Source organism: Vanacampus margaritifer, chromosome 20, assembly GCF_051991255.1.
Source record: "Vanacampus margaritifer isolate UIUO_Vmar chromosome 20, RoL_Vmar_1.0, whole genome shotgun sequence".
NCBI lineage: Eukaryota > Metazoa > Chordata > Actinopteri > Syngnathiformes > Syngnathidae > Vanacampus > Vanacampus margaritifer.
This window is the reverse complement of record NC_135451.1, coordinates 5,567,209-5,592,561: the sequence shown is the minus strand read 5'-3', so window position 1 is coordinate 5,592,561 and position 25,353 is coordinate 5,567,209. Positions and strand designations below refer to the sequence as shown.

Genomic DNA, 25,353 nt, shown 5'->3' with positions numbered 1-25,353 from the left:
TACATTAGCAATTACAATAGCATTATAAGAATACAGCTACAGCAAAGAATAAATATTAAGATAGCAGAGAACAAAACAACATAAATACTGCATTGCACAAATTAGAGAAACTTAAGCACAATGGCTTGCTTTCATGATAAGCAATATTATCTTAACGTTACAGAGTATTAATTGTAACAGAGGTCCCTCATTCCACCAAATTATCATCAAAAGCCTAAATAATAATAAAAATCTTAACATGGGTACAACCAACCAAATGATGCACAAGTACAGCAGTACTAATATTTACAGCAGCATTGACAAATGCCCCTATAGGCATGTTGTGATGACTGGCATCATCAACACCCCAATTGTTAATTACTGTTTTTCTCTAATAGTAGTTGTAGTTGTGTGTTTCTCACACATGTGTTATTGTGTCATGCTGTATTTTAATTGCACTATGAGTAACATTAGTATGGTGTTTAGTGACCACTTACCAGCTTGTTGGTTACTTCTGTGTTGCATAGTTGGAACCAACTGGAGGTAGATGACTGTTACTATTTGATTCATTAAAAAGTCCATGTGGTATAATTATGGCATCACACTACAAGATGGACTTTGGTCGACTGGTGCATGCTAAATGGTGGTGTCACGTTACAATGAATTATACTGGTGCCATTACAGACTAGTGGACGCAAATTCCCCATGCAAAATCCTGTTTACCAGTGTCTTTATTTAGTAAAAAATCTTATCATGCTGCCTTAAAAGTGGCTGTGGATCCTTGCCCGGCCTAGCTACAGGTCATGATGGATAAACTCAGTGTTAGAAAGTTACTAGGGGCTGAAATTAAAATAAAATAAAACACTTACATAATATTTCCATTTTAAGAAGATACAATGGTCGTTTAAAAATGCCATATGAAACTATCACAGCACAACCCATGTGCAATTTTATTTGTGGTTCACACATCATCTTTTGCCACATTACACAGCAATCAAAATGTGAGCTGTATTGTGTCGAAGAGGATGACTTTAAAATGTAGTAACACACCACGCCAGTAGGAGATAGTGTACAGTTGTACACCCATTGCCTTGTCTCGCCGGTAAACAAGCCGAAGAAGACGGATCAGAAGTAGAACGTGACAGTCGAGTAGGAGCAAGCGCTTCTTGAAGAAATGATTTATTGTTCCTCAGCGAAAGTACAAACGTCTTTATGTTGCAAAAGGAACTACAGTAAATAGCAAAGGGGAAACCATTTGGAGGTCGAGTAACTGACATTTGACAGCCTGCGCACTTGCTTCCTGTTTTGTCGGTGAGGTAGATACGTCAGGAGCTACGGTGTTACAAACATACTTTGAAGAGGAACAAAACCGGACCCCTGTCTGTCAGTGTCTCTTTTCTAAATGCGTCCGTTGACACTATGTCACTGAGTTCGGGCGGTTGGACAGCCAGTGTCGCGACGGAAGAGCGCGCGCTTCCTTCGTGTCTCGAGTATGGAGCGTCGCAAGTCGAACCCGAATGTCAAACCGTCCTCATGTCGGTTCGGGTATCGTTGTGCCATTCTGGTATTCGACCGCTTCGTCTTCCGGGCACTGGTGGGGAGTCTGTTCGCCTTCAGCTCAGTATGGACCCGGAGAAGTCCGGGGAATTCCGTCTGTCGCTCCAAGATTGCAGTAGCAATGGTCGTTGCGTGGTGAGTTCACTGTATGACGTCACAGTTGGATTTATTTGATGTGACATTTGGCTTGAATGGGTCGAGTAAAAAAGGGGGGGAAAGTACTCGAATTATGCTCTTTAGTAATTCTGGTCACGAGCAAAATTATTGTAGCAATGGTCTTCTAACACGTTATTAAAGTCTCATGCTTTATTCCCAATGAAATGCAGGTTTGCAATGAGCTTTAGGGCCATTTTCAAAGCAGCTTTCTGGCTTTGAACCTACTGGAGCCTGTCAAGTGTTTGGAGTCCTATTTGGGCCCAAGTTTTTTAAGCACTGGTTATATAAAATTTAAAAAAAAGTCTTACTTTTTATAATCCTATGTCATACCAGTAAACTCTTGATTTGTTATTCAGCCAGTATTTAACATTGCAATAAAGTATGAAAATGTTTTGCTCATGTGAAGTTGATTGATGATGAAAAACAATTCCCAAAAGCTTTGAGCTTTTACTGTAAAAGGCATGACGAACAACAATTCCCAAAAGAGAACAAGTATGTTTGGGTGTGGCAGCTTTGGCTGAATAGAAAATAAAACAGACCAACCAGGCTATAGAGATAAAGGCGAGTAATATTGCACCTTGTTGGATCAGACATCGTCAGTCTCATTCTTACTGTTATTAATTATTTTTTTCTCTCTCTCCAGACTATTACCAAGTATGATTTGAGATCTGTGAACTATAAGGTGAAAACGCCAAAATGCCACGAGCTGAGTCTGGCAGCGCCTCCGCATGATCGTATCAGCTTCAACTTTCGCTGTGAGCAGGAGGCTCAGCAGTGGGCCACTGTAATGATGACATCACTGAGAGAAGCGCACAGAGGTCAGCGACCTGTACATTTTTACATCCACAACTTGCACTGCAAATTACAATCGCATTTTGTTTGATCATTTTAACTTTCACAAGTTTTAATGAGACATCGAGCAGCATGGCTCAGGTCAGCATGGCTCAGGTGGTAGAGTGGTCATCTCAAAGTCTGAGGGTTGTTGGTTTGATCCTCAGCCTTTGTTGTGACCATTGAGCAAGATACTAAACCTCCTTTGACTGATGTAGAAAAACACTTTAAGTGAAATACCATTTACACATCCACCTTATTCCTAGGCCCCGTTTTAGCCTTTGCGGATGCAACTTCTGGTATAAACTGCAATTAAATTATGTTTATTTGGTAACTGTGCAAGTCTACTGACAATTACAGACTTAAACAATGTGGCAAAGCCAGTTGTAGCAGCTTAGAAAAGAAAACATCACAATCCCAGACTCCCAGTCCCTGCTAATGTAGTTGGAAGAGGAAAATGACCTTAAAAAAAAAAGACCAGCGACAACGTACAGTCACATGCTTATCTACTTTCTGAGACGGTTAAGCAATGAGCAATAAACTTAAAAAAAAAAATGTTTTTTTAAGTCACTCCGGTAAATGAGAAAAGAAAAAAAATGTTTAAAAAAAGAAAACATCACTACAGCAAAAGAAAGTTGGCAAATGGCCCACTGCTACAACGGTGGCGTACAGGAACTTGTACCATAATTGTTTCTACATAAGAGCCCTCAGTCAGGAATAATTTACATATAATGCATGTTTTTCACAATTTAAAACAGTTCCCAGGTGTCTTGAAGGTCTCTGATTCATCCAGAAAAAGACATAAAGGACAAAGAAGTACAGCACACTGTACGTTTTATATGGTCAACCCTGATTTTCTGATAACTTCTCAAATTTCTGGCACAGGGCTGATGCGGTGCATATCTAGATACACAGATTTTATTATTCTGTGTAATTATTGTTTTTTTCTGCTCTCACTCAGCAGCAGCCTCAGAAGATGGTGACACAGAGTGTCCTCAATTCCAGGGCAACTCATCTTTGCAGAAGTTAGGTGCGTGTGGAACATTTAAAATCTTACTTATAACTGATCATCTCTTTATTATTCATGTGCTCATTCAATCATTCATGCATTGACTCATTGGATATATGGCACCGGCTTCATCATCCATTTGTCTGGATTTTTGCCAATTTCATTTTTTGTTTTTGTGTGGACGTGTATGTCAACATCTATAGAAGAGGCTTGCATGGAGCTGACCAGAGCCATCGAGGTCGGTGACATGAAGGCGGCATCCATCTTTGCTGCAAATCTTTGTAGTCAAAAGGCTGCACTGAAGATCCAGCCCTCTAAAAGACAACGTGAAGACGCTGAAATCAAGTAGGTTGTTTTTTTCCCCTTAGAAATGGTTGGTTTATTCTAGGCCAGACACCTAAATAGCAGACTTGCCAACTTGTAAAGTTGAGTGGTAGTTTCTCAAATGTTGCCCGTTATCTCAAAACAGTTTGACAGTTGTAGTTGAGGATTCGTCATCATCATGTTGCATCACTATGAAAGTTTCTCCTGTGATGACGACCGCAGCTTTGAAACAGCAGGTTTGTGTCCCACCTTGTATTCATTCCCTTGTTGGTAGGATTTTAAGATAATTTTTACCTGTGATTGTTTTCTATCCAACACCTCAGATGTTCCTCGAGTACGGCTTTCACCCATGGGTGCAGCGTTGGGTGATTGGCCAGTGCCTGTGCACGAACCAGCGCTCCCTGGCCTCTTACGGCGTTCGTCAGGATGGCGACACAGCGTTTTTGTACCTTTTGTCAGCGTGCCACGCTCACCTGACACACCAACTCCTCCAGCAGGACCAGGAGAGCGCACTCCTTCACAGTTCACTTCCATGTGCAGCTTTGCGCTCACTCTCTGATCATAACAGTAACGCATTTCAAGAACGGAGGCCCTTTCTTACCTTGCCACCCAGATTAAATAATGGCGACAGTGGTGAGTGACGCTTCTGATTTTGCACCAGTCATACCAGGCAAATCAAGTGTAGAGATTTTCCAAATTTGTCTGCATAGAGTCCCAGAGAAGAAACCTCAGTGAGCAAGAAGTCAATGTCTCCAATGTGGAGTTGCCTCAACTATATGAAGAGTTGACCATAAACGCACCCGTCTTTCAGGTAACACACTGGAAAGATGCAGTCAATGGACACAATTTTAAGTACACTCACACAATCGAATGAAGTCCACTACAAGAACCGTTAGTTGTTTGTTTTGTTTTTTGGACATTGCAACAACAGTAATACCCAACCATTGTGTACCATTAAGTACTCAACTGCACTGTGTTAAATAATTCAAATGTAGGTGATTACTTTGCCATCAAAAAGCCCTTTTTCTGTCTTGTTTTTGTTGTGTTATAGTTTGAGGAGGCACAAAAGCATTAAATATTGACATGTCTTTTGACAAAAACAAACAAACTTTTTTCCTCTATTTGGTCAGAAATTTGTGTTAAACCAATTGGTGTTCTATATTTGATTACAAAAGATCAGGAAAAAGCCAGAGAGAGAAGTTATCTTTTTTTCTGGTGAAAGAGGGGAAGAGTGTCCTTTGGTAGGTTTGCCAATATTTCCCTGTGTCATATAGTGTGACAGAAAACCAATTAAAGGCTCTTCCAATATGGTACAATGTTTAAATTCAATTAAACTCTGTATTCCCTTCTTCCAATGTTTATGAATTTGGAATATGACTAGTGCTGTCACTATAGAATATTTTTATAATCGATTATTCTATAGATTATTCAATAGATTATTCAACTAATCAGTTTCATTTTAATTTTGCATTATAGTGTATTACAAAAGATTTTTTCCACCTGATTACCACAATTTATTTATTTATGTTTCCCTACTGGTTGTGCAGATAGGTTACATTAATAGTGGAAAAAATTCACTGCCAAATTTCGCTTGATGTGTTCTCACATTTTTCCCAATATAAAATATTGTCATTGGCTCAATGGGCTCTCTCTCAGCACCACTCTCACTCTGGCCATTGTCGTCGTGGTTACTGAGGTCAGGCACACCTGGATTAATCAGTTTGTCTAATCATGAAAGACAGGAAGCGAAGGGGTGGTATTGAGTTCAGGAAGTAGTGGATTTGTGGAAAGAGCCCATAAGGGTCGGGCAACCCTGGGCTGGGAAATATATCACCAATAGTACCCAGAGCATGTCTCACTTTAAACTGATCAGCTTTACAGGTGGCATTTCTGCTTTGAAGGCAATGTACTGTAATACATTGCTTCCTGAGCAGAAGCATTTATTAGAAAGTTGGCCTCGGATTGAGGAGATACTGTGAATTGATGGCAAAAAATAAATAATAAAAATGTGCATGTATTCCTTCAGGGTTGGCCGTGTCCTTCTTGTACGTACATCAACAAACCGACCCGGCCCGGCTGCGAGATCTGCAGCACGAACCGCCCTGAGACCTACGATGTTCCGGGCGAGTACGAACCAGACTCAATGGAACTTAGATGGCTCCAGGAGGAGAAGGATGCAATTACAAAGTACCAGCGGGTAGGAGAACATTCTTTATCTGGGAATATAACACTAAGTATTGGAACAACAAGGTCAAATCCTTTGTTTTATAAATTACAGGCCATGCCATATATGAGCATCTGTGTTTCTAAGTTTTGCCAATAATGTATGATATGATGGCTAATGAAAACCCTCCTTGTCCCAGGCAAGGGAAGAGGAACGGCAGCAAAATTTTGCCCAACTAGTGATGATGGACAGCCAGGACTTGGTACCCAATCCTGAGCCTCTGGACTGCAGGATCTGCTATGTAGAACTTGAACCAGGAGAGGGTACACTGCTCAGGGAATGTCTCCACTGCTTCTGCAAGTAAAGAGGCTGAGAGATTCTATGCATAGACACTCAGAATTTTTTTTCTAGTACTGAATATTGTGTGTGTTTTCCTAGAGACTGCTTGCGCTCCGTCATTATGCTGAGTGAGCAGCCGGAAGTGTCATGTCCCTACAGAGATGACACGTATGCCTGCACATGCTCCTTGCAGGAGCGAGAGATCAAAGCTGTGAGTAAAACAAAGACAATTCGGAGGTTTATTTCTGCATTGCTATTCTTTTAACATTTGTATTCCTTCCATCTGGAAGTTGGTTTCACCAGAGGAGTATCAACGTTGGCTGCAGAAAAGTCTGTCCGTGGCAGAGTCCCGATGTGAGGGAAGCTACCACTGTGCCACCGCAGATTGCCCGGGCTGGTGCGTGTACGAAGACACGGTCAATGTGTATCACTGCCCCGTATGCAAGAAGCAAAACTGCCTCATTTGCAGGGTAAGATTAAATATGGCACATTATGCACAACAATAAAAATAATATTGATGATTGCTTCCCCAGGCTATTCATGAGGGAAAAAACTGTAAGCAATACCAAGATGATCTTGCAGTCCGCGCTATCAATGACTCTGCTGCACGGAGCACAACACATCTACTTCAAGTGAGCTAAATGTATAGCATTGTCAGCATCTATCTATATTCTAATTGATATAACGCATTTCATATCTTGGTTTTCACAAACAGACCCTGGTGCAATCTGGGGAGGCGATGCACTGTCCCCAGTGTGGCATCATTGTGCAAAAGAAGGATGGATGTGATTGGCTGCGCTGCACTGTCTGTCACACTGAAATCTGCTGGGTCACCAGAGGTCGACGCTGGGGGCCAAAGGTAAGTTGTTTTGATCAACTATGTACAGTGGAGCTTCCAAAGTTCAACACAACATGTTTCAAGGCACTTGCTGACCTTAGGTTGTTTACATTGAAATTTTCATCAATCCATTTTCCATAGAAAGTCCAAATGAATGAATCGTATCGAGGCTCAAAAGTCAAAGTGAATTGATTGGTTCCAGGCTCAAACTGCAACCACCATGAAACCTTTCAACACTACGGACAATGTTGTAACATGCTAACATAGCTAATCAGAAATCAAGTGAGCCGTGATTGGCCATTGCCTGTGCCCTGAGCAACTGTGATGTCATTCTAAGCAAGTGGCAAAATGGCCGCCCCCTGAGATGGATAAAAACGGGAGTATTTTGCTGCTTAAATTACATCCCACAAACTAAATATTAATCTGAATGTTTAGACTAGTGGGTGCCCATACTACAATTTTTTGTAAAGAAAATGTTTGGGTTGAATTACCCCTTAAGTAATTGCACTACAATAGTGTTCAACTGGTAGACACACTGTAATCTGACATTATTTGGTTAAAGATAATGACCCTAATAAATCTAGTAAATGTGCAAAGCAAATGAAACAATATGTATTTATTTTGTATTCATTGTTTAAGGGTCCTGGTGACACTACTGGAGGATGCCGCTGCAACATCAACCAAAAAAAATGCCATCCAGAATGTCAAAACTGTCACTGAGTCGTGCATAAGTGGTTTTGTGTGAAATGACCTAGAAACCAAGTATTGTCTGACAAATTATTAGTTAGTAGAATAAGTTTAAAGCCCAGAGCAGACTGTGAAGGATTGTACTATAAAAGGCACAAGAAAGGCAAAATATTTCTTGATGGTTCCTGACAATCACTGTCTAGCTTTTTGACAGCCACGATGTCAAATTAAAATCCAATTCCGCAACATAACAAAGTCCCAATGATGACAAAGTGACGATTTATGCGTGTGGTGCCTTTGAAAAGGATTCCTCTGCAAATGTAGCCTTCCAAATGTGTGACTTTGACATGCTGAACATAGATGCAATACACCAAAGTGGCCTTTTACTTGCACAAACTCTTGAATCAGGAGGATCATCTTTGTGCCCGTGCAATGTAGATTTTTTTCTTACAATTTAATAGTCTTTTATAGTTTTTATAAGCATGTGTGCTTTGTCCCATTATCTTATTTTGTGCCTGCTGAATGGATACTGAATTTCTCTCTACATTTGAAACAATGTAGCAGCTGATAGGAAAACAGATACAGTTAAGGTGCGCAACATCCTGTAATGAGTGAGTAGAATATTGATTAGCGGGCTAATATTAATAGGGAAACTTGTCACCTGTAAACACATGTTGTATAAGCTAATGACTCCATCCAAATCCTATTTCCATATTTTTGAATGCATGGTTTGACTTTCATGATTTAAACATTAGGTACTTAGACCCCCCCTAGACAGGGTGCCTCCTAAAAAAAAAATATGACTATCCTGCACTGACAAGCCATGTTAAATACTGCACTATCTTAATATGTAATCAAATGTCATCGGTGTGTTGTCTGGTGTGCCTTAATGTTCATTAAATACCCTTTAAACGATAACCTTTTGTGGAAGATCCTTTTATAATATATTATCGCTCAGTCTATGCCTGCTTTAAATAATCACCTTCTCTCTGCGACAAACCCCTTACTAATAATAAATACAATCTAGTGAGATTAACTACAACACATGGTATACCTGCATAATCTAATCACAGCAGTTATATAAAATGACACTAGAACCAATTATGTTGACAGTCATATTAGCAAAGTGTCAGGCGTATGCCTCCAAGAAAAGAAGACGAGCACAGTAATACATTTAGCTCATGTCACAACTGTGTAAAATTAGGACAAAAACAATACATCATGCATGCGTTTTGATAGTTTGTTTGCTGCTGTTTTCGCTTTTTTTTTTCAAAGCCGCCACAACACTTCCTGTCCGGCACTATCTATTTTATTTTGAAATCTATCCTACAACTTCTTGTCTGACTGCACGTTGGCTGAAATCTGATTGGACAAATCACCAAACTCCCCTTTTTACTACAGGAAGTAGTACGAAAGCTGTTTTGAATAACTTAACTATAAATTTATGGAATAAATCACCAGAATTTAGGTTGCAAACGTACCACTCTCGCTCGAATTTACTTTTGAATGTTAAAATAAGGGGTTCGGAAAATTGATGTTATTTACTTATTTCTGTGTGTCTCATTGTGTGTTTATGAAGGCGTGTGACAGTAAACGTGTTTCAGTGCTCTTTGTAACGGTACGTCCACAACATAAGTTTGAAGGTTGTACCACGTACAATTGTACAATTAATAAATAATGATTAACCTCCCTCACTAAAATTCACCGTGTCCTTGTCGGACCCGATTTGCTGTTGGAAGAATGGAGAGTGCATGGGGGCGGAGCTCGAAATAATCGTGTGTGAGTTACAGTGTAGCTGGTTAGAAGCACACGCAAAGGATGGTTCCTTGACCTTAGGACACCGAAGACTAGACTTGACAGAACGACTAAGCTGTTTGACGGGTGAGTTAATTCGTATCGTTTTTAATCGGATGCACGGTACGCATCGCACACGTAAACACAACCGAAGTAGACCACTTGCACCACGGTCGGGTTGCAAGCCTTGTGCATATAGTTTTGTGACGTTGCATGAAGACAGACGTTCAAGTCATTTACTGACCACTACAATGTACAATAGTGTTAATGCCCACTCCCGTTTGTACACGTGTCATATGAGCATAAGTGTGATGCAATGTGTGTCTCAAACTGTAGCTCATTTACAGTTGTCTCCGACCTAAGGTGCACTGTGCAAAATAGTGCTCAAATGTCTAGCATCATTTGTAAGTAACTTGCACAAGTTTATAATACCTTCTACTACTAGCTGATTTAAACACATGAAAACTGTTAAAAATAATAATAATACAAAAAAATCAGGTACTGAACGAGCAGAGCACATACATTCACAAAGGTGTCTGTCTCAGGTGTCCATATCACTGCTCACCATGGCCCACACCGAAGGAAAGTTTGACTTTGCCATCGACCGAGGAGGAACCTTCACGGACGTGTTCGCTCGTCTACCAGATGGCCGAGAAAGGGTCCTCAAACTGCTCTCCCGTGACCCCCAGAACTACAAAGACGCTCCCACTGAAGGCATCCGCAGAGTCTTGGAGGAGGTAATCTTGATGTCTGAACATGTGTAGTGGGAACTACAATGACAATAATGAACATGTTTTTAAAAGAATACCTCTCAGGCAGATTTGATTAAAACTAGGGATGTAACGATATTCAAACGTCACAATACTATATCACGATATGAACCTCATGATACAGTAATCATCACAATTTTGTGAGGAGGTCGGTGAAAAAAGTGCACGATACTGTATAAAAACTGATGAGATTGTGTGTGTGTATATATATATAAAAGCTTGCGTTGGAAAAAAAAGCACTACTGTATTGTGTTTTTGTGTATGTCAAATGAACAGGCTTGGCCCATCATTTTAAATGTATTTTATACAATGCTAATTAGCTGTGGTAATAATTATACATATAGTTAAAATCGTACAGATAACATTAACATCAATGTCAATGCATATAAATGGCCTACAATCTCTAATAATGCTAAATATGGAGGTATACTTACTTATTAATTTGTCATTTGTGAAGGAATTCAAAGGTTACGTTCCCCTTCATCTGGCGATTAGTGTGGGTCTTAAACGTAGGTGGCCAAAACATGTCTAATTCAAATTTGACTGCACTGATAAACTAACAACTAGAGGACGCTAGAACTGCACAAATGGAAAACATGGCCTTTTTAAAAAATGTGCTGCTTTTAATATTGCGACACGACCACAACAATATTGTGGCAGTTTTAATATTGCCGTTATTGTTACATCCCTGATCAAAACACTGATATAGTTGTTTTTTGTACTCTTCTATTATTGGACTTCCCAGCTAATCATTATTGCAGATCATTAAAAACATTATTATACTGTAGAAAAAAAAATATTAAATGAAAATATCACAGATGCCATTTTTTTTTTATTACAATGTGATGTATTGGAACTGAATTTGCGTTATGTCTACGTCTTCGCCGGCAGGAAACGGGATGCGCCTTTCCTCGCGACCAACCCGTCGACACGTCTCGGATCGGCTGGATTCGAATGGGCACCACTGTGGCCACCAACGCGTTGCTTGAGCGAGAAGGGGAGAGGACGGCTCTGCTGGTCACTAAAGGCTTCAAAGACTTGCTGCACATTGGAACACAGGCCCGGCCAAAGCTGTTTGACTTGGTTGGTAATCCTCACCCTGCAACAAAAACAGCAGGTTATATCTTGTACTTTGGAAACCTTGGGAATAACCAAGGTTGTTTTGTCGCCTTACAAAGAACTGTCTTAGAGTTTGCCCTCTGACCAGTGAACCATTAATGGTTATGTGGTTGCTTATCCATTAGTGTCCATCTTGAAGGCTAAACAGAAGTTGTCTGTGCTTTTGGAATGTGTATATGTTGTACTATGAACAAAGAACTTACTATTACACGACCCTTCCTATCAGTTTATCTTCACCGTTCTGTACGTGTCCAGTGTCCTTAATTGTTTTCTGCACTTTGTCCAGTTTTACATAACACATTATATAATGTTCATATGTGCATTCACAGGAGGTATCAGTGCCTGAAGTGCTGAATGAGGAGGTTATCGAGGTAGACGAGCGCGTTGTCCTGAAGCAAGATGGCTGCCAGCTACCCAGGAAGGATCCCAAACGTGTTGTCACAGGTGAACAAACAAAACTCCCTGCAAGTTCACTTTTACAATGTTTTCATTTTAGAATTGTGTTTTTGAGAGTCATCCAAATGTAATCCATGGGGCACAATTACCAATTAGTAATTAATAGTACCGATGTTTGTTTTTGGAACCCCGACCAAGTCAAATAAGTGTGAGTAATTTGGCACCAAATGAGTTCACCTTAACATATATCCTAGCAAAACAAGTTTCAGGAATCCCATGGTGTTTATTGGTGTGTGTACAGATGATCATGTGACTCATTTGAATGTGTTTTCTTTTATCGGTGTCTATCCCCAGGCAGCACCGGGGATAGTCTGGAAGTATGGCAGGAGCTTGATCTGGAACGTGTGGAGAAGGACCTGAAAGAGGTTCTGTCACGTGGAATCAGCAGTCTGGCTGTGCTTCTGCTTCATTCCTACACGTCAGTGCAGCTACATGTTGTATACTCTTTGCCTAATGGTGCATTCCATGAAAGTGGGAAGTCGGGAGTTTCCCGAAACGTGCACTGGAACGCCACTCAAACTGTGAGGTCCAAGTCGCAAAGTCGGAATTTTTTTTATTTTTATCTAACGTCCAATAAAAAAACAAAACCATATGATTTTCTTTTATTTCCCTCAATGATTTTTTTTTAATGAAATGTATGCAATGCTTATAAAATATGATATTCCCTTATTTATACAGCAAATAATGAAAGTGGTTTTGCTGGAGAACACTAAATGTGTTTTGTCTAACAAAACAAAAAAAGTATCACAATCAGCCATCTTTGTTGTTTACAATTGCCTGGAGCGCTTTGAGGTACAGCTGGTACAATCTGAGTGGGATAAATCTGACTTCCCATTTTTATGGAATGCAGCCTAAGTCTACATGTTTAAAAAATGAAAACTTCCTACCTCTGAGCCTAAAAAGATCTATATACTGATGACACTTAGCTGTAACTGTATATTCACAAAAATGTTTTTACTTTTTTACATCCCAAGTCATGAAACTATGGAGGACCAAAAATGGCAAAATAAATGAATAAAAGTGAAAATAAAAAGATGTAAAAATACAATTCATTAATTAAATACAAAAAATGGCAGGTATATATATATATATATATATATATATATATATATATATTTTTTTTATATCTGTTTTTATTTTCACATTTATTTATTTTTAATTTAGGCATTTTTGGTCCTCCATATGAAACTCAGTTGTTGGAGAAATGTTAATGCCAGACTCTCATGCAATGTGAGCCTGGGTGCTTAAAATAAGTCAAAATGGAAAACCCTTAAATGAATTATAAATAGATATGTCCCATGTGACGATGCTTTTGTCCTTTTGCTGTATGTTGTAGCTCTGTCACAATTTCCCCCCTCTTTACTCCACAGGTGGTCTGACCACGAGAAAGCCGTGGGTGCCCTGGCTCGGCAGCTGGGCTTCACCCAGGTGTCTCTATCCTCTGAGGTCATGCCCATGGTCAGGGCGGTCCCTCGAGGTTACACCGTCTGCGCTGATGCCTACCTCACACCCAAAATCCGGGAGTATCTTAAAGGCTTCACCTCTGGATTTAAGGATGCTTTGAAGGTACGCTGGTTGAATTGAGTGTTATCGTTGATCATTATCCTAGAAAAGTGCATAGTGATTATTTCAGCGGGTTAATCTTGTGTTACTTTCTGTCATTAGGATGTGGATGTCCTGTTCATGCAGTCGGATGGTGGTCTGACTCCCATGCAGCAGTTCTGTGGCTCGCGCGCCGTCTTGTCTGGGCCAGCCGGCGGGGTCGTGGGTTACGCTGTCACTTCTTACAGCCAGATGGAGAAGAGACCTGTGATCGGCTTTGATATGGGCGGTAGGTCTCTGGTGTTGTTTTGTTTGTACAATATGAAGATTTGTGTTATAATGTCTTTTTATGGCTGCAAAATAATCCCGCATATTCTATACTTAACTTCTACAGGCACGTCTACCGATGTGAGTCGTTACGCCGGCCAGTTTGAGCACGTGTTTGAGGCGACCACAGCTGGAGTCACCCTGCAGGCGCCTCAGCTCGACATCAACACTGTTGCGGCAGGCGGAGGGTCGCGACTCTTCTTCAGGTCTGTCACAGCAACCGTTTGACCAGTAACAAAGTGCGATATTTGGACTTTGTTACTGGACTTATGTCGTTTTTTTCCCCCTAAATGTCTGTATTGCTCTTACATTTTAAAATAGATATCTCTACATTAAATAGGCTTGTGACTTTTTTTCAACCTTCAGGGATGACAGGTGTGAATCAAAGTCTATGCACACAGGGAATTTGTCTTCAAGTTGAAGTTACACTAGTATTATATATTAAGACACTGAAACAAACAAAATAGAAAGTGGCGGAGTTACAAAATGTAATAAAAAAAATGCTAGTATATAGAGGTAAAGTTAGTTGTGGTTGAGATGTTGGGAACTTATAAGTTGTAAAAAATAATAATAATATTAAATATTAAAAGTTTTTTTCTTTTTTCTTTGTGCGAAATTATCAAAATGGGGGTATCCTATATAATTAACAATAAAAAAAAAAAAAATGTTTTACTTTAGTACTTACCATAATACATAATACTTACCATAATAAATAATACTTTCCATGCAGGAGTTGAATAAATACTTTTACCAGAGCCTTTTTTTTTTTTTTTTTTTTACACAAGTGCTACAAGTCTTTGTACGTCAACTTAATTACAGAGTGTGATTATATTGATGTTTGCCACCTTTGAGTTTGACCGACTGATTATTGATACACCTCTTGCATTGGGTCTCCTGAGATTGTGTTAGCTGTGCAGTAAATATTGGCATGATGTCTTGTCTTCTCATTTCAGATCGGGGATGTTTGTGGTTGGACCAGAGTCTGCTGGTGCACATCCAGGACCAGCCTGCTATCGGAAAGGTAATGTACATAATTGTCATTGCTATACTTGTGTCTTCATCCATACACCTTAAAATGCAGGGTGTTAAAAAAAAATGCATCACTTGAAATATAGATATCTGAGTAATTACTATAAGAAAATACTCAATACTATAATGGGCTACAAATATATATATATATATATATATATATTTTTGGAACACCCAGCAAGTTCACACAAAAACTGCTTGTGTGTATTACACTAGTAAAACGTTGTAACATGACATCCCTTTTTGATTTTCCCAGGTGGTCCTCTGACTGTGACAGATGCTAACCTAGCTCTCGGCCGCCTCCTCCCTTCCTTCTTTCCCAAGATATTTGGTCCTGGCGAGAACGAACCTCTATCCCTGGAGGAGACCATGACGCATTTCCGTTGTCTCACCAAAGAAATCAACCACTTCCTGTCCTCTAATCAATCACAAGTACTATTATTTATCTTGATAACACCTCATTGGACCTATTTGCAGTCACAAAATGCTAAATGTTGTATTGCTGTTTCCAGTGGAACATTATAGTGAGTGAAGTGTCAATCAATACTGTGCACTGTAACTCCCTAAAGACTAAATTTTATTGCATATCTTGTATGGAGGACCAAAAATGCCAAAATACAAAATAAATAAAATTGAAAATAGAAACTGATATAAAAAATATAATTCAAAAATTAAATATAAAATAAATAAAGGGAAATACAAAAAACAAAATTATATAAATAAATAAAGATATTAAAAAAAAGTGAGATTCAGAAAATAAAAATAAATATAAAAAAAATTGTGGAAATAAATACAAAACTAATAGAATTAAATGTCAATCAATAAATAAAAATGCCCTGCTCTCATATTTATTTATTTCATGCTGCGGACTAGTCTGCCCGTTCTACAGCAAGAGAGAATTCACACACATGAAAGAAATTATGGACGTTGTTGTTAACAGGAACTTGTGTGAAGTTGCCGAGCAACTCAAGTCGCAAGTTGTGGTGACGGGACAAGAAAGTCGTCCATTGCTGGAGCTCTCCATGCAAGCTGGCGAAACTTCCTTGTTCGCCAACTTTTTTTGGTGTGATTAAAAGAACACTACCAGCGAAAGGCTGTTTGCAACGACGGAGTCCAACCCAAAACACGCTAAGGACCGCCCCCTCATTTGAATAATATTTCATGGCACATTTCATGCTGACAGCCTTTGCAGCATAAAATAAATACATATGAGAACAGAGCCTTTTTATTTATTGATTTATATTTAAATCTATTTATGTATTTATTTTTGTATATATTTTGGTATTTATTTATATAGTTTTATTTTTTGAGTCTCGTTTCTTAATATATATTTTTTTTACTTTTGTTTATTTATTTATATTTGTTTTTATTTCCATTTATATTTATTTTTTGTATTTAATTTTTGAATTATATTTTCATCTCCATTTTTATTTGGACTTTTATTTATTTATTTTGACATTTTCGGTCCACCATATCTTGCAATGAGTCACACTATATTGTGCTAATGTTTACAACAATAACTGTAATATATGAAATATTTTTGTAATATATATTTTTTGCAGGCTGGTGCAAATGGAAGAAACCACTCAAACAATGGTACTTTGCCCAAAAGCCAATCTGAAATGACCTTGGAAGAAGTGGCCATGGGATTCATCCGCGTGGCTAATGAGGCCATGTGTCGGCCAATCAGAGCCCTGACGCAGGTACTGAAGTAACAATGTACACTTTTTTTTATTTGAGTCTGCCTAAATACGTTGAATGTTATCTATCATGTCTGCATTCTAGGCAAAGGGCCATGACACATCTCAGCATGTGTTGGCATGTTTCGGGGGCGCCGGTGGCCAGCATGCCTGCGCAATTGCACGAGCCCTTGGGATGAAGACCGTCTTTATACACAAGTAATAGCAAGGCTCAAGCTCTGTCTCTTAAAGGGGGCACAGTATGAACCTGGAAAAAAAACTCAGCACATAAAGCCATATAATTAACACTTCATTTTTAGCTTGCAATATTTGTCAATTGTTTATTGTGCAATGTATATTTTTGCTCATTCAGGTACAGTGGTGTGCTGTCAGCCTACGGTCTGGCTCTAGCGGACGTTGTAGAAGAAGTGCAGGAGCCGTGCTCGTTGCAGTATGAACACAGCTCTTTCAACAAGCTTGACCGTAGAGTGGAACTGCTCTCAAAGCGCTGCCACGACACACTGCGTGCGCGTGGATTCAACAGGTCTGGCAACATAGTTCTGTCTCACACTATGACAAATGTCTTTGCAACATTAAAGCATTTTTTTCCATATCCTCTCAGTGGACAAATAACCACTGAGGTTTTTCTCCACCTGCGCTACGAGGGCACAGATTGCGCTCTCATGGTGACTGCAGTCGGTTACCCCCGAAATGAACAGACTTCGCAAGCTGGCGACTTCCGCAGTGCTTTTACTCAAAGGTTTGTGCGCTAAGAGGTTGTCCATGTCTGCCCATGGGATACTCAGCTGAGGATTTGTTTGTGTCTAGGTATCTAAAGGAGTTTGGATTCACCATCCCAGACAGGCCCATCATGGTAGATGACATCAGAGTGAGGGGATGTGGCAAGTCGGGCATCAAATTGATGTACAAACCAAAGAAGGGACGCGGTCAGGCCAAACCTGTTACGGTATTTGGACGTTACTGCAGAATACCCCCTTCCCCCCAAATAATATCCATACGCTCCATACACTAATTTTTTATGTTTATCTTTATATTCAGGTCAAATTTTAACCCGCTTTGACTAGGGATGCACGATAATGGTATTTTCAACCGATACCGATAAACCAATATATACTTTCGAGTCCTACTATAAGTACAAATACATCGAAACATTTGTAACGCACCAGGAAGCTGAATTTTATTCATATGTCTGCTTTAAAGACAACCAGTAACTAATTTTGAGTTTGCCAAAACAAAACAGTCACGTTTTAAAAATTCAACAAAAAACTGTGAGGGTAACATTTTGGGGAGACACATCTTGAGCCACAACCACAACAGATGGACCAACGCGGCAAGTCTATTATTATCGGTTGATTTTTTTATTTTCTGGTTTATCTGTATAACGTCAAATTAGTTGATAATTGCAGATAATTATCGGCGGATTTCTTTATTATCTGGTTGATCTGTTTGACGTCAAATTGGTCGATAAATGCCGATAATTATTGGCTACCGATATTATCGTGCATCCCTTGTTTTGACTAATGATAGTAATACAAATACCTTAAATACTTTTCTTTCACCCTAAAAACCCAGTTGTTTTTATCCATCTCAGGGGCGGCCATTTTGCCACTCGCTGTCGAGTAAAATTGACATCACAGTTTCTCAGATCTGAGGTAACAACCAATCACAGCTCCGCTTCAGAAAACAGGTGAGCTGTGATTGGTCGTAACTCATAACTCATATTCCATAAATGTAATATTAATCACAATGTCATGTTTAGACTAGTGAGGTCACATATAACATATTATTGTCATGAAATGTTTAAGGTTGACTTCCTCTTTAAGTCGGAGAACCTGCGCAATTGGTGACAACATACTTTTTTGCCCCACAGTAAGGGTTTAATCAGCTTATCATATTCAGTTTTTCATAGCCCACTCTTTGGTAGATAATGAATCATGAAGGCTTGTGGTCTAGAAATGTGCTTAATGACAATGTGTCATCTTTACTCTTCTGTCTAGATGACCAAATGCTACTTTGAGGATGGTTACCATGATACAGCTGTGTATCTGTGGGAGGAACTTAATTATGGTCACACCATCCCGGGACCAGCCATCATCATTGACAAGAACAGGCATGGACACTTGAATTATGTTGGATAGCTAATATTTTGTTATTAATGATATTTTAGATATGTTTTTTTTTTCAGGGTTTGCAGTGCATCATACTGATTGATTCCTGTTTCTAATATTTTGCCCCTTTCATGCAATTAATAAAGTAACCAAAAAATAAGAAGCAAGATTCATTGTCTTTCTACAATATAAACAATAATGAGTATATAGTCAATATATATAATATAATAATATTAATATATAGTCAAGGGAGGATTATTGATAGACTTCTTGTGTTGTATTCCATCAGATTTTGAATAGTTTTGTATTTCCTCCTCAGCACTATCCTGGTGGAGCCCTGCTGTGAAGCCTGTTTGACAGAAAGGGGTGACATGTGCATGACGGTTGGTGCTGACCCTCACAGCGCAGTGGGCACACAACTCAACACAGTGCAGCTCTCCATCTTCTCCCATCGCTTCATGAGCATTGCAGGTTGGCTGATAACAGGATCGGAAAAATTCAGCAATTATGCAAATTCTGACATGTTGTGGTCCATCTGTGGCCCTGTAGAACAAATGGGCAGAGTTCTGCAAAGAACTTCCATCTCCACCAACATCAAGGAGCGTCTCGACTTCTCCTGTGCTGTGTTTGGACCAGATGGTGGTCTGGTGTCTAACGCGCCCCACATTCCTGTCCATCTTGGTGCCATGCAGGAGACTGTCCAGTTCCAGGTGTGGAAGCTTTGCCTGCTGTTCAATTGATCTAGTTTTACCCAAAGTAGTAAATTCTTGTTTTCTGTTCAGATCAAATCTCTTGGGGATAAACTAAAAGAAGGAGATGTGATTCTCAGTAACCACCCATGTGCCGGCGGCAGTCACCTTCCTGATCTCACAGTCATCACTCCAGTGAGTTCATGTCCCGCAGAGTCTCTCTTTTAAAAAACAAAACAAAAATTCTTCTTCCCGTCCGATGCCAACACTCCCTCATTGAATTTCAGGTGTTTAAGAAAGGCGTTAGTGGGCCGGTGTTCTTTGTAGCCAGTAGGGGGCACCATGCTGACATAGGAGGCATCACTCCAGGCTCGATGCCCCCACACTCCACCTCTCTGCAGCAAGAGGGCGCTGTCTTCATCTCCTTCAAACTGGTAACAGGTGGCGTCTTCCAGGAAGAAGGTAGGACAATAACTTTTTTTTTTAAATCATTCAATGCTGTAAATAAGATAATTGTATTTTCTATATTCATTTCAAAACATTTGAAATTCTGCACAGGGTCAGACTAGGCTAGTAGGTTAAAATGCTTTATGAAATAATAAATGATAAAATAACCACATGCTACGTTCTTCCGACAATTCTTTTCCGTTTTGCTACTTGGCTGCTCTCGCTGTCCTCTCCTTAGCTGTGACGGAGGCCCTGATGGCGCCGGCCCAATACCCCGAGTCGTCCGGAACTCGGAACCTCCACGACAACTTGTCGGACTTGCGCGCTCAGGTAGCAGCCAACTGCAGAGGCAGTCAGCTGGTGGGGGAGTTGATCAACTGCTATGGACTGGCAGTAGTTCAGGCCTACATGGGCTACATCCAGGTAACGATGGCTCCAAGAGCAAACAACAGAGAGTAGATCACCAGTGATGGCATGGCTTGTATATATTGCAGAGTAATGCAGAGTTGGCAGTGAGGGACATGCTAAGAGACTTTGCACATCGTCGTCGGCAACAGACTGGCTCCTTGGAGGTGGAGTCAGAGGATTTCATGGATGATGGCACCCCAATTCGGCTGCGGGTCCAGATAAATGAAGAAGAGGTGATCATCTTTAAAAAAATTAATAATATTTTTTAATTAATTAAAAAATAATAATTAAGAGCTCAGTATTATTTATTCGGCAGCCTTCCCAAGTCAACATGTCATCCTCATCACTCTCTTTTTATTATTATTATTTATTTATTTTAAGAAAAGGTGATATTCTAATAATGACAACACTATATCTGTTTTTTTTTTCTTTCCTTTTTTTCTTTGTTACATTTTCACACTCTAAAAAGCTGCCATGTAAACAAACAAGCTTTCACTTAAAACAGTGTCATGAAATCTGCCTTAAAAGGAATATGTTAGCATTAATATCCTTTAACCACTACAGGGCAGTGCTGTGTTTGACTTCACTGGAACAGGCACAGAGGTTTGGGGGAACTGCAATGCTCCACGAGCGATTACCCTCTCTGCCCTCATCTACTGCCTGCGCTGCATGGTGGGACAAGACATCCCCCTCAATCAGGTCTGATGCTTTTCCCTCTTAAATCTAATTTGTCCGGGACATCCGTTGCATGAGTGGAGCCTTATTGCCATGAAATGAGCTCTTCAATGTTTTTTCTCTCCATACACATTCAGGGCTGTCTTGCCCCAATCAAAGTCATCATCCCCCCAGGTTCCATCCTGCAGCCTTCACAGAATGCTGCTGTTGTTGGTGGGAATGTGCTCACATCCCAGAGAGTTGTGGACGTCATTTTCAAAGCCTTTGAGGTCTGCGCCGCCTCTCAGGTGAGGGTGGCGGCGATAAGATGATGCCACTCATGGATTTTAAAAAGTGGCCAATGTATGACAACCTACGTCTTTGTTATCAGGGTTGCATGAACAACGTTTCGTTTGGCAGCGAGAAAGTTGGATACTATGAGACTGTTGCTGGTGGTGCTGGGGCTGGGCCAAGCTGGAATGGGAGAAGTGGCGTTCACAGTCACATGACCAACACACGCATTACTGACCCAGAGATTCTGGAAAAGAGGTAAGAGATCTGGTTAGAGCAGTGGTCTGCAACCTGTGGCTCTTTAGTCCCTTTCCTGTTGCTACCTGTGGATCACCCCCAAAAAAAGATAGAAATTAGTATTTTATTTTAATTTTAATTAAATTTTTAATTTTTAAATAAAATGTTCTTTAAATTAATTATTTAAAAAAATAATAATTAAATATTCAAATAAATTTGTCAGAAAAAAGAGGCAAAATGGGTATAAAAAGTTTTTTAAATTACCTAAAAATGACCAAAAAGTGACCATAAATGTCCAAAAGGGAAGAGGAAAAGGTAGAGAAGAAAACACTAAAAGAGTAAACATAAATTGTCCAAAAACATAAGGAGGCAGAAAATTACCATATAATGTCTTTGGATTTGCCCAAAAAAAGTCAGAAATAGATTTTTTTAAAAAGGCAGAAAAGAAAATGTTTAATAAGTAACCATAAAATGTCCAGAAAAAGAGAGGTAAAAAATTGCAATAAAATTGCCAAAAAGTCCTATTTTAAAAAAGGCAAAAAAATTTATAGCAAAAAAGGCCAAGAAAATGTCCAAAAAAAGGACTAAGTGAGGCAGAAAATTACTATAATATGTCCGTGAAAATTGCCAAAAATGTCCGAAATTTGACAGAAAGGCAGAAAAGTCTAAAATGTCTGAAAAATGACACTCACACACAAATAATAAAAATATTTTTCTGTTAGCTCTTGGGCCCTCAGTACATTGGACTACTAACACTAGCACACTTCAATGTTCAAATGTTTTGCGCTCCAGACAGATTTTTGGTTATTTATTTGTGTTAGACAAAAGATTAATTTCAGTACAATAATTAAAATATTATCTATTGTATTTAATTGTATAGGCAGAGCAGTAACATAGTTTTAATCTAGCTTCACATAATAATCTAGCTTTATGCATAGACTATTTATTGTAGCTAACTTCTTGTTTTGCCCATCTCTACTAGGTACCCAGTAATTTTGGAGCATTTCTCTTTGCGACCCGCTTCAGGAGGTGCAGGGAAGTATTGCGGAGGAGACGGTGTGATTCGGAAGCTCCTATTCAGGGACAAAGTGGTCCTTTCTGTACTGAGTGAGAGGCGATCCACGCGCCCCTATGGCCTTGAGGGTAAACATTACTGCCTTCAGAATGGCTTTGTTTTTAATTTGCGTTATCATTTTCGACAATGTTCTTTTTCTCTGATGTCAGGGGGTGAAGCTGGTGCGGCGGGACTGAACCTGCTTCACAGAGCTGATGGCAGAGTGCTCAGTCTGGGTGCGAAGACCAGCGTGAGCCTTCAGCCTGGGGTAAGATATCAAGATGACCTCTTTTAATACTGATTTATAATTCCCCCTCTTGTATTAGATACTATGCGAACTTAAAGACAACTTTTGTTATGATATACAGTCTATTAGTACACTTCATTTTTTTTCAATATACAAGCCGCCATTTATGTACGCGCTGTATGGTGGCAGTGAACTAATTTCAACTCACTTCACAACAAATAACAGTTTGGTAAATAGTGAACAGTTCATCAAAAAAAATTTCGAACAACTACACAGGTAAGTACATTTAGCTTAATGCTAGCAAACAATGCAAAACGCCATCTACTAATTACTATTTGTAGTGAGTGAGCAAGCAAGCAGCCCGGCAAACAGAAGTAGCGGGAGAAGTGAGCAAGAGTGGCTAGCAAGAACTAGCTGGAGCGGCTAACAAGAGCGGCTAGCGGGAGAAGCTGGCAAATGCTAGTGAGAGCAAAGTGAGTGCATAGTATTAAAAAAATTATACTACCTCCTGGTGGCCAAGGCGGGTACACCAGAAGGAGCAGCACAATTAATTGGATTACAGTTTTAAATCATAATGCAAAAAACATTTAAAAAATGTTCTGTTTAACTCATTTGCTCTATTTTAAATGTTTTAAGTGTCCCAAAGATGTATTTATACATTTCTTGTGGGTTTTTTTTATGCTAGAGCATACAGAAGGCTTTGATGCAGCCTCTCAACTGCACAAAACGGTTGAAGCAATGGTAGTTATTACAAAAACGGCTAGGTGGCAGCAGAGCAAAGGAGATCAACCAGGGCCATGTTGAAAACAAGCTCTTTTTCCCAGTGTTTTCAACAGGTTTATGTATAATGCTGAAACATAGCTATTCTATTCTAATACTAATTGCTGCAAAATGGAAACAGATAGAAATATAATGTTTTTCCTGATGAAAGAAGAGACTTGAATCTTTCTTTTGATAAGTTCCATGTTTTTATAGCAATAGAACACAATATTCTGTGGGCCATGCAAAATCAGTCCAAATCCAGTTCAGCCGGGAGTGAAGGAGGTTGCCTCGGTGAAAATGGCTAGGAGTGAATGAGTTAATTGTATTATTACGTAGTTTTTTGTTGTTGTTGTTTTTACATTTTATTTAATTGTGTTTTTATAAAATACAGTATTCTAGATGCTGTTTCCCTCTATCAAAAGTCTCAAAGATTGTTTTTATTTGTTTGAGGACAAGACTGGAACCGATTAATCACAATTCCATTCTTTTCATTGGGTAAAGTTGATTTGAGATTTAAAAAAAAATTAAGTTAAGAGCGTGATAAAACAAATTAAACTCGTAAGTCTGAAGAATAATTTCAATCGGGAGTTTTATACCATTTAAAGGGATTCTCCATTACAATAATATTCCAAATTGATAATAATTGATTTGATTCCTTTTTGCCATAGTCGATCAAGAAAATTTACCTTGGAGTTACAGGCCCCGGGTGATTGGGGAATCCATGTGCTAACTCTACTCTGCATGTGTCTGTTTCCCTCTACAGGACATGTTCTGCCTATACACCCCTGGTGGAGGAGGGTATGGCAAGGAGGAGGAAGCAAATAGAAGACCACAGACAAAGCGCAAGCGCTTGAATGAGACTTTCCCTGAGAGAGGCAGCGTCTTTGACTACCGCATGGCACAAGAGGGAGTGTGACAGATTGGAAGCAAAGTAAACACAAGTGGAAAGGTGGAGTGATTTGATGGAATTATAAGATGTGTTCAAAGGTGGACTTTGACAAAAAGAGATACATTAAAGTCAGATGTTTCACAGAAATGTATTTATTTGATCATTTATTAACAACAATTCTAATGGCTAATATATCCATGAGAATTAAGACAGCTCAAAATTATTGAACACTTTTTCCTCTCCTGAACTGGAGTTTAAATTGTGAAATATTGTGGTTGCTTTTGTAACCAAGCACAATAGGGCAAAGTCGTACATTTACATTTGCGAGTGATTGTTGAGGTGCAGCCCAGCATTGTCTTGCATTTGGGTGGGGCTGGTGGTGGTGGGGGTGGGGGCTGTTTCCCTCCCTTTTTTGGGCGAGGAATGATGCACGGGGACGCATGGTGAGGGAGTGCAGGCATGCGTAGGCCGCTGATAAAGAGATAGCGGCCACTGCGGAGGAAGCAGCAGGAGGTTGACGGCTGCTGGATTTTGGATGTAAATCAGATGGTTTCTTTGCGCTCGCTGCAAATTCCAATTCGGAGCCCGCGGACGGTTGATCAAAGATAACGTCTGTGTTTATAGATCTCAATTCCTGTGCTCAAACACCATCTGTGGTACTATGAAAGATTGGAGAGCCTTTGAGCCTACCCAGAATTATCTCCGTTAGTTTATCAGCTCAAAGCTTGCAAGAGCTGCGGCTTCTTTGACACCAAACATGACTCATTTAAGATGAGGCAACTATTAAAAGAATGTTCTGTAAATGCTGACATCAATATTTCTGTTTAAAAAATATATATATATTTTTAAATTAAATTATGCATAGTACAATGATAAAATCTCTTGCCAGATAAGCCGAAGTCTTACTTTTATTTTTAATCGATTTTGGTCATAAATCATCATAATT

At 39.5% G+C, this 25,353-nt stretch overlaps 2 protein-coding genes across 4 annotated transcripts; both read left to right on the top strand.

The window, feature by feature from the left end:
* The first annotated feature begins 1,062 nt into the window (after positions 1 to 1,062).
* Positions 1,063 to 8,802, top strand: shrprbck1r (sharpin and rbck1 related). Of its 2 annotated transcripts, none has more exons than XM_077554561.1 (14): positions 1,063 to 1,671; positions 2,336 to 2,510; positions 3,485 to 3,553; positions 3,736 to 3,877; positions 4,002 to 4,092; positions 4,180 to 4,489; positions 4,567 to 4,667; positions 5,883 to 6,053; positions 6,220 to 6,380; positions 6,459 to 6,570; positions 6,650 to 6,829; positions 6,893 to 6,991; positions 7,075 to 7,218; positions 7,837 to 8,802. In XM_077554561.1, exons 1-14 carry the CDS (start codon positions 1,399 to 1,401, stop codon positions 7,915 to 7,917), a joined length of 2,109 nt encoding a protein of 702 aa, XP_077410687.1. In that variant the 5' UTR covers positions 1,063 to 1,398; the 3' UTR covers positions 7,918 to 8,802. The 2 variants fall into 2 exon arrangements, with proteins under 2 accessions (XP_077410687.1, XP_077410688.1); XM_077554562.1 differs by having other exon boundaries at positions 1,064 to 1,671; positions 3,488 to 3,553.
* Positions 8,803 to 8,946: 144 nt separating this feature from the next.
* On the top strand, positions 8,947 to 24,554 carry oplah (5-oxoprolinase, ATP-hydrolysing). 2 transcript variants are annotated; one of them, XM_077554560.1, is made up of 28 exons: positions 8,947 to 9,765; positions 10,224 to 10,415; positions 11,340 to 11,531; positions 11,897 to 12,011; positions 12,318 to 12,441; positions 13,394 to 13,589; positions 13,689 to 13,854; positions 13,960 to 14,098; positions 14,846 to 14,913; positions 15,178 to 15,353; positions 16,484 to 16,624; positions 16,707 to 16,819; positions 16,974 to 17,144; positions 17,223 to 17,360; positions 17,429 to 17,567; positions 18,619 to 18,731; positions 19,049 to 19,200; positions 19,279 to 19,439; positions 19,512 to 19,613; positions 19,706 to 19,880; positions 20,104 to 20,288; positions 20,360 to 20,506; positions 20,838 to 20,972; positions 21,086 to 21,235; positions 21,319 to 21,476; positions 22,438 to 22,598; positions 22,680 to 22,777; positions 24,282 to 24,554. In XM_077554560.1, the coding sequence occupies exons 2-28, from the start codon at positions 10,245 to 10,247 to the stop codon at positions 24,432 to 24,434; spliced, it is 3,939 nt and encodes a 1,312-aa protein (XP_077410686.1). In that variant the 5' UTR covers positions 8,947 to 9,765; positions 10,224 to 10,244; the 3' UTR covers positions 24,435 to 24,554. The 2 variants fall into 2 exon arrangements, with proteins under 2 accessions (XP_077410686.1, XP_077410685.1); XM_077554559.1 differs by having other exon boundaries at positions 8,947 to 10,415.
* Positions 24,555 to 25,353: the final 799 nt, after the last annotated feature.